The sequence below is a fragment of the Canis lupus genome, chromosome 2 (genome assembly GCF_003254725.2).
Source record: "Canis lupus dingo isolate Sandy chromosome 2, ASM325472v2, whole genome shotgun sequence".
NCBI lineage: Eukaryota > Metazoa > Chordata > Mammalia > Carnivora > Canidae > Canis > Canis lupus.
Genome location: NC_064244.1, coordinates 82,902,539 through 82,911,269, shown reverse-complemented (window position 1 = coordinate 82,911,269; position 8,731 = coordinate 82,902,539). Strand labels below are relative to the sequence as shown.

General features: G+C 65.7%; 1 protein-coding gene across 1 annotated transcript; it reads left to right on the top strand.

Annotated features, from left to right (window-relative positions):
• The first annotated feature begins 1,166 nt into the window (after positions 1-1,166).
• LOC112678124 (migration and invasion inhibitory protein) lies at positions 1,167-8,182 on the top strand. The gene is given in 11 exon segments (XM_025477230.3): positions 1,167-1,234; positions 2,407-2,712; positions 3,330-3,662; positions 3,990-4,074; positions 5,689-5,797; positions 5,883-5,935; positions 6,446-6,575; positions 6,721-6,817; positions 7,506-7,622; positions 7,624-7,641; positions 7,923-8,182. Coding segments are annotated over 10 exon segments (1,107 nt in total). The 5' UTR covers positions 1,167-1,234; positions 2,407-2,589; the 3' UTR covers positions 7,965-8,182.
• The last annotated feature ends 549 nt before the right edge of the window (positions 8,183-8,731 follow it).

The following is an 8,731-nucleotide window of genomic DNA, read 5'->3' as shown; positions in this document are numbered from 1 at the left end:
ACAACAACAACAACAAAACAACACCTTTATTGAGGTGTAATTTACGCACCATAAAATCCACTGTGCAATTAAATCATTTCAGCAAGTTTACAAGCTTGTGCAGCCTTCGTGACCCCCGGGGTGACCCAGCGGTTTAGGGCCTGCCTTCTGCCCAGGGCATGATCCTGGGGTCCTGGGATCGAGTCCCACATCAGGGAGCCTGCCTCTCTCTGTGTCTCTCATGAATAAATAAATAAAATCTTAAAAAAAAAATAATAAACATAAAAAAAAGCCCCAAAAGCAAAGTTGTGCAACCTCTGGAGCGTGTCCAGCACCCCAAACGATCCTCTTGCTCTCCTCCCTTTTTCTTTCCCTCCTCTGTCCTCCCTTCCTTTCTTTTTTATTATTTATTTAAGGAGTTTATTTATTCATGAGACACAGAGAGAGGCAGAGACACAGGCAGAGGGAGACGCAGGCTCCATGCGGGGAGCCCGACGCGGGATTCGATCCCAGGACCCCGGGGTCGCGCCCTGGGCCGAAGGCAGACGCTCCACCGCTGAGCCCCCGGGCGCCCCATCCTTTCTTCTCTTTCATTTGCTGAATTACACGGACTGGTTTCGCGTGTCCCCTGGCGGCGGCGGGCGGGACGCGGCGGGCGGGACGCGGCGGCGCTGGGGCTCGGCCCGCAGGCGGGTCTGTAGGCGGGACGTCGGGTCCCGGGCTCCCGCTGCCCCCGCCGCCTCCCCCCCTCCCGCGGGGACCCTCTCCCTTCCTCTCCCCGCCCAGGGCCCGGCACCGCGCCTCTCCGCGCAAGGCAGGGAGATGAATACTGGAAGGAAAGTGTGAACCAAGGTCCTGGGGCCGCCGCCGCCGCCACGGCCGCCCGCAGGGGAATCCTGCTCCCCCGGGGGCCGCGGCAAGGCCCGAGGCAGTCGCCTTCACGCGCGGCGCGGCCGCGGCCCGTCCTGACCAATCGGAGCTCGGCCGCCGGAGCGCGCCCCGTTCTTATTCGCCACGGCCCGTACGCGATCTCGGAGGTTGGCCAATCAGCTGTTGATTCCCGCCGTGAGTCCCGCCCCAAAGTTGAAACTGCCGCGGCCGGGCGCCGAATCACGTTCGCAGGAGCGTCAGGCTCCGCCCGCAGCCTGGCCAATCAGGGACGCGGACGGGGCCCCGCCCACAGCCCGCGACGCTGGGGGCGGGCCGGGCGGAAGTCCGGGCGGCGGGAGCGGCGGCTGGCGGCGGCTTCCGGGCGGTGGGTGAGCGCGGCGGGGGCGCGGCGGGGGCGCGGCGGGGGCGCGGGGAGGAACAGGGAGGCTGAGCTCCGCTGGGTTCTGCTGCCCCCTCTTCTCTTTGGAGACAGGCTCCGCCCCCGGGTCGCTCGGTCGGGGGAGGGGGGCGCCGGGACCCGGGTGCGGGTCGGCCTGTTGGCTTCCGTCGTCTGCGGCCTCCCCGCCCTCCCGGGTCGTCGGGCCCCCCTGGGCGCTGGTGGGGGTCCAGGTGAGTGTGGGGGGCCGGGCCGTGGCTGTCAGAGTCCACACTGGGAGACTGAGTTCCCGGGTGGAGCGAGCCCCGCATCCCTGAGGGCACTCGGAAGCCCCCTCCCCGGCCTGCAGAAGTCCTTCCAGAGGCCTCTGTGTCCCTGAGCCTGGATCCCTGGGGCAGAGGGGCAGAGGAGGAGGGGGGAGGAAGGGGAGGAGGAGAGGGAGAGAGGGGGAGGAGTGGGGGGAGGGGAGGAGGGAGGGGTAGGAGAGAGGAGGAGGAGGAGGAGGGGAGGGGAGGAGGAGGAGGAGTGAGGGGGTAGGAGAGGAGGAGGAGGGGAGGGAGAGGGGGAGGGGAGGGGAGGAGGGAGAGAGGGGATGGAGGGGGGATGGGGAGGAGGGGGAGGAGGGGGAGTCACAGGCACCCTCAGCGGCACAGCAGGGGCTGGAGTGTCTGGAGTCCTGGGTCCTGGAGCCACATTCAGGTTCACATCCTGGCTCTGTTGCGAGGGGGGCTGGAGGAGGAGGACGGGGACGGAGAGGAGGAGGAGGGCCAGTCCCAGGCACCCTCAGCAGCATGGCTGGGGCTGGAGTGTCGGGGTCCTGGAGCCACATGCGGGTTCACCTTCTGGCTCTGTCACGTACTCACTGTGTGACGTGGGTTAATATTGGTTTCTTCATTTGTGAAAAGACGGGGAAGACGGGTGGGTGGTAGGACAGACGGAAGCTTCCCTTCAGCCTTGCCCTAGTCGTTTCCCACAAACTACAGGGACGTGGTAGCTAGGGTCGTTGCAGGGGACCATCCTCTTCAGGCCTGTGAGTGAATGCGCCCTGGCCAGGGGACAGCAGATGTCCATGTGCCAGGCACCGCACTGAAGCCTCATGGCCTGGCCTCGTTTCATCCGGCAGAGACCTCAGCAGATCTGTTTCCATGTCTGTTTGGCAGATGAGGAAACTGAGGCACGGAGCAGTTCAATAACCTGCTGGAGGCTGCAGAGTGGGGACTGGAGCTCCAGGTTCTGGTTCCGCGGCAGCTCCACAGCCCGTCAGCTGCCACCTCTTCAGGTAGAAGGGCTGGGCCTGGAACCCGACCTGGAGGTGACTCTGCCGCCCGTGGAAGCCCCGCGACATGTCTGGGATGGTGGACGTGGGTGACCTGGTGCAGCTCCGGCAGCTCAACCTGGCGCTCCTGAGGCAGCTGTGGGCCGGGCAGGATGCCGTGCGGCGCTCGGTGGCCAGGGCGGCCTCAGAGGTGCGTGCTCACCTGGAGATCCCGAGGGGCGCTGAGGGGACTGCCTGACCCGGTGGGAGCTCAGGCCTCCACGCAGCGCGCCCCGCGCAGAGAAACCAGCCCCAGCAAAGAAGGGGCCGGCCTGGGCTCCTGCGGAGGCTGGAGCAGGGATGAGGATGGGGACGGGGATGAGGATGAGGTGGGGGGATGAGGATAGGGATGAGACGAGAGGGTGAGGATGAAGGGATGGGGAGATGAGGACAGGGATGAGGATAAGGGATGGGGGGATGGGGATAAGGGGATGAGGATGAAGGGATGGGGGGATGGGGATGAGGATGGGGGGATGAGGATGGGGGATGAGAATGGGAGGATGAGGATGGGGGATGAGGATGGGGAGATGAAGATGGGGGTGGGGATGGAGAGATGAGAATGGGGATAGGGATGAGGATGGGGATAGGGATGAGGATGGGGGATGAGCACGAAGATGGGGATGAGGATGAAGATGGGGGGTGGAGATAAGGATGGGGATGAAGATAGGATGGAGGATGAGGATGGGGAGCCAGGCCTTTGTGCCTGGTGCAGGCCGGCTGGGTGTGTGGCTGGGCCGCTCCTGGGGTGACTGGGCCTCTCTGTTCCAGTCAGCCCTGGGTGCCAGCAGCTGGGACTCCCAGACCCCATCATCCCAGGAGATGTCTCCAGTGGCCTTTAGAGCCTCCCGCCTGCAGGACGCCCAGCAGGACGCCCCCTGTGGTACATCCTGGCCCGGCGGGGCCAGCTCTGGGGTCACCTCTCTCCCGTCTGCCAGGGACCGGCACCCAGCGTCCCTGGGCTCGCCGAGGCCCTGCTCGGCACCCTTGCTGCCCATCTCAGAGCCAGACGACTCAGAGCTTTCAGCAGGGCTGCCCGGCTCAGTGCCCCAGGAGGCCCGGGCCCAGAGCTCCGTCCTGGACCGGCACAGCCAGCCCCCCAAGGTAACGTGGGAGGACGACTTCCTGACCCTGACTGTCCCCGTCTGACGAATGCCCTCGGCAGCAGCTCCCCTCCAGGGTGGGGGGCTTCCTGGAGGTACCTAGGGCGTGTCCAGCTCAGCTGAAGTGCTGAGAAGTGGTGGCTGTTAGTCTCTCAGCGCTTTGGGAAGAAGGTGATGAACCCGTTATACAGATGGGAGGACCGAGGCTCAGAGTCACACACCAATGGGGTTTGGGGGCCAAAGTCTTGTCTTCCAGCTCCCAAGCCCTGGGGCCTCCTTCGGGCTGGGCCCGCACGCCTAGCCCTTGCCGCTCTGTCTCCCTCCCCAGTCGAGAGTGACCTTCCGTGAGGAGTGTGCAGTGCCTGACGGGATCTGGCGCCTCAGGCCCTACTTGGGCTACGACTGGATCGCAGGTACGGCGCCTCGGTGCCGCCGGAGCTCCCCACGCCGAGCCAGCGCTGCCCTGCTGTGCGTGGGTACCAGGTCGGGCCCGGTCTGTGTGCATGTCGGCCCTTTACACTGTCCTGCCCCCCTGCACCCCCTCCCCCAGCAACCTCAGAGGCCTGGCAGGTCCTCCGGCTTCATCTCCCCATCACTGTCCATTTCTGACGCAGCAGCCAGAATGAAGTATTAATCACGGGGGCCAGAGGACTGGGCGCTCCGAATAAAATCCAACATCCTTACCTAGACCGACCAGGTCTGTTGCCGGTCCTCGAACCTGCAGCCCTCGTGGTCACTGTGGGGCCTTTACACTTGTGTTCCCGCTGCCTGGGGAGCACTTCCCAGGTTCACACCCTCTGGTTCCTTTTCTTTTTTTTTTTTTTTTTTTTTTTTTTTTTTTTTTTCTGGTTCCTTTTCACCATGGAGGGTGCAGCTCAGAGGCCGGGCCTTCGGTGAGCATCATGTCGTAGTCACCCCCCCGACCCCCGTGGCGCAAGTCATTTGGACGTTCTCTGTATCGCTCGCTCTCGGAAGTCGCCCCGTTTCCCTGTTCCTTAGCTGATGTCCGGGTAGGCGTTCGCTTCCTCCGAGCGCCGTGGCCGTCCTCTTGCCGAAGCTCTGGAGCCCGAGCTCAGCGGTGCGCGAGGCGTAGTAGGCCCTCACCCAGCACTTGTAAGGGCTCCTTGCTGTGTGGCTCCCCATTTCACAAAGGAGGAAACTGAGGCACGGAGAGGTGGAGTTCCCTCCTGAAGGCAGGTGCTCCCGGGGGTTGCTGGGACCCGTCAGCTCACCGCCTGCTTCCCGGAGGAGGTGCCTGCCGTGGGTCCGTCCCCCGTGCCGTCAGCGTAGGATGGCGGAGAACAGGGCGCTGTGCCGTGCGCGTCCCTGTCCTGTGCTTCCTGGTGATCCGATTCGGTCGGTGGGGCTGCTGTGTGGGGCTGCTGTGCGCCGACCCCCAGGACCGCGGAGGCCCCGCTGCCTCTGAGACGCCCAGCGGCTTGGCGTGTGACTTCTCCCCGTTGCGCGCTCCCTCCCTCTCTCTCTCACCAGCCCCCCTTGTGCGTCTGCGTGCTCCTGGCTCCTGGCTCCTGGCTCCGGCCCTCCCCTCTGCTGGGCGTGGGACAGCTCCCGCCAGGACTGTCTACACTCACTCTTTCCAGCTCCGATTGCGTTTTCTTAGTCCACCGCCCGCTGAGCCGTCCTGTCCACGGCAAGCAGGGTCGCGTGCTCCCCCGAGGGCTCTTCCCTCCTGGCAGGTGTCACCCCGCGATGTCGTGCCTCAGGTTTCTTAGGAGCCTGGGTCACCCCCACCGCCTCCTCGTGAGGCCCGCGAGGCCGACCCATCTAGTTCCCTCCTCCCGCCTGGCTCCGTCCATCCATGCTTGTTCGCTGTGCTTGTTCGCTGCGCGGACGGTGGGACTGGGACGGCGTGAGGGCCGACTCGCTCGGTGCGGAGTTGGCGGTCGCAGTGCATGGGGCGCCCCCGCTGGTGTGTCGTGTGAGGCAGCGGGGCAGAGTCGCCCCAAGTGCCGGCCCCTGTCCCCGGCCCACAGCCACACAGCAGCGCCGCCGCTCGCCCCCTCCAGGGTCGCTGGACAACAGCTCCCCCGTCACCAGCAAGCCCGATGCCTTCTTCTCGGAGCTGAAGGATTTCCGGGAGGCCAACAAGGAGGAGTGTATTCACAGTGACCCGGAGTGAGCAGGGGTGGCGAGGGGTGGGAGGGCGGCTCACCCCCCCCCTCCCCCCCGCCCGCTGGCGCTCAGCCCTCTCCCCTCGCAGGCCCCGGCCCCCAGGCGTGCGGGAGAGCCGCGGCGTGGAGGAAGAGCATGCATGTGAGTGGGTGTTCTCACCAGGCGCCCAGGGAGGCGGCGGGGGGCTGGGGGGCCTGGGGTCCAGGTGCAGTGAGGCAGACCTTGGGGGCTGCGGGGCAGCTGAGGCCAGACCCTGCAGGACCAGGCCGGCCCTGTCGCCCACCTCCCCCGCCCCGGCCGCCTCTTTCCTCCACGCCTGTCTTTGCTTCGAGCCCGCACGTGTAGCATGTGTGCACACGCGTGTGGATGGCGCATGTGTGCTGTGTGTGATGACTGCTACAGGTGTGCGTTTGTGTTCACTAGTGTGGTATGAAGCTGTGTCACGCCTGCACACGGGTGTGAAAATGCCCTTTTGTGCGAGGGCACCAGCCTGTGTCCCGCTGGTTTCGTCACGTGAGCACATGTGCACGTCTGTGTCGTGTATGTGTGTGTGTGTGTACACCCGTACGTGTCTGTGCGTGTGGGGTGGGCAGCAGGGGCTCGGGGAGGTGGGGGCCCAGCTGAGGGGAGCTGCTGCTCACGGCCCCGCAGGCGTGTACTGTTACCACGTCAACCGACGCCTGTTTCTGGTGCCTTCCGACCCCGGTGTCCCCTGCCGCCTGTGCAAGACCCCCCGGGACCAGAGGGGCCCTGAGACCCTGCTGGAGCCCGCGCATGTCAGGTGAGTGGCCAGAGCAGGCAGGTACTGGGGGCAGCACAGGGGCGGCTGAGGAGGGGAGCCAGCCTGAGGCCGGGCCGGTCCCAAGGGGTGCAGGGCGGCCTGGGACGCTGGCCCCACAGTGCCTCCTCTCCGCCCCCTCCCGCAGGGTGAGCATCCCGCTGTCCGTCCTCCACCCTCCACACCAGTACCGCATCCACCGGCGAAAGAGCTTCGACGCCTCCGACACGCTGGCCCTGCCCCGGGTGAGCGGCCACATGGGGCCTGGGTGGAGCTGGGCTCGGAGGCAGGTCCCCAGATGGATTCTGAGGCCCAGGGAGGGCCGAGACTGTCCCAGGGCCACACAGCGAGGCCGGGCCGCTCCCATCGCCTGCTGGTCTGCTTGCTCGCCCGCCCCTCGTACGTGGGCCGCCTTCCTGGAGCTCCCGTGTGCCGTGCGCGGCCTCTCGGAGGCTTGGCTCACGGAGCCCTCACGGCAACCAGGAGCGCAGGTCCTGGAGCCTCCCGCGGTTCAAATAAGGAGACCGAGGCAGAGGGAGGTGCCTGGGCTCAGGTCAGCAGGTGGCAGAGCAGAGATGTGAGCAGGCCCTTCCAGTTCCTGGTGCCTCCCGTGGAAACGTTCTTTGTGTCTCCTGGCCAGGGTGGGGGTCAGTGGGGAGGAGAAGGGGTGCTCATCTGTAAAATGGGTACAGCCTACGGTCCTCAGACCAGTGGGGTGAGTCGGGCCCTTCAGTGAATCGGTACTTCTGGGCCATGGGGCACGTGGTGCCCGGGAAGTGCTCAGCCACTGTCCATGGACTTCCCCCTCCTGTCTCAGGTCGGGGCCAGGGCCTGGGGTCCCCCAGTGTGTGGATACAGCCCCCTCCCCGGGGTGCGCCCCCCTGGAAGGGAGCCCTGCCACAGGCCAGACGCCTTAACCCTTGCTGTCCACAGCACTGCTTGCTGGGCTGGGACATTTTCCCTCCCAAATCCGAGAAGAGCTCAGCCCCCAGGAGCCTGGACCTCTGGTCCTGTGTGTCCTCCGAGGCCCAGCACCGGAAGCTGCCCGCCTGCCAGCCCTTCCTACCTGGTATGGTCAGGGTGCCCCAGGACGGACATGCCTTGGAGCAGGCCTGGGGTCTGCAGAGCCCCAGGGGGCGGGAGGGGGCAGGGGGAGCAGAGCCAGGAGCGTCTCTGCAGGGGCCCGTCCTCCCCGCCCACGGCACCTCCCTTCAGGCTCTTCTGCTCCCTGCCAGCTGCCCCACCCCACCCGGGAAGGTGACCTGGACTCTACAATCCAGATGGGGATGAGGGGGGAACGGAGGGTGACCATCCAGGCCCTGCCAACACGGGTCCCATCCTGCACCCCAGTGTGGTCAGGACCCCAGGTCTGCACCCCCTGTGAAGCCCTGAGGACTGACCATTTAGAGGAGGATGGAGCCGCGGCCACCAGCTGTAACCCGTCTTCTCCGTTAGGGCACCCGAGGAGGGAGCCCTGCCCGGCCTCAGCTGCAGGTGCACTTAAGCTCCAGCCTCCTAGGTTGGGCAGGTGGAGGGACCCAGGCCCTTGTCCCTCTTGGACAGAGGTGGGGATGTGACATGTTTGTAAATAAAGCCCATCCTCGTCGGTAGCTCCAGGTTGCCCTGTGTGCTGGGTCTGTCCTGCTGTTGCCCTCGGTGTCCGGGAGGTACCCTGGCAGCGCCTGCCCACCCCGGGGACAGGGGGTCTGATGCTGGGTGGGGTAGATCCAATGCCTGGGTGTACCTGCAGCTTCCAGCCCTGGGTGGGTGGCCTCTGGGGTGGGGAGCTCGGGGCCTCAGGCTGGCCCCTGCAGACAGCAGGTGGTGAGTGAGTTCTCCCCCCTGGTTCCTAAAGCTGGGGTCCAGGGCCCCAGGCTCCTCCGAGGCCCTCTCTAGCCAAGCCCCCGGAGCCACAGGTGGTCGGGGCCGTGGTCGGGGCCGGGCGGGGAGCCAGAGGGTGGGCGGGCCGAGAGCCCAGATCAACGGCCAGTGTCTTTCTCCTGAAATCCTGCTTTTGAGGATAAAAGTGGAGTAAATGGGGAACCAGAGCCCAGAGGAGGCACATGGCTTTTCTGAGGTTTCTCAGCCTGGAGGCCGAACGAGGGTTGTGGTCTCCTGTGGCTTCCACTAGAGCTGCGATGCCGATGCCGGGAAGCTCC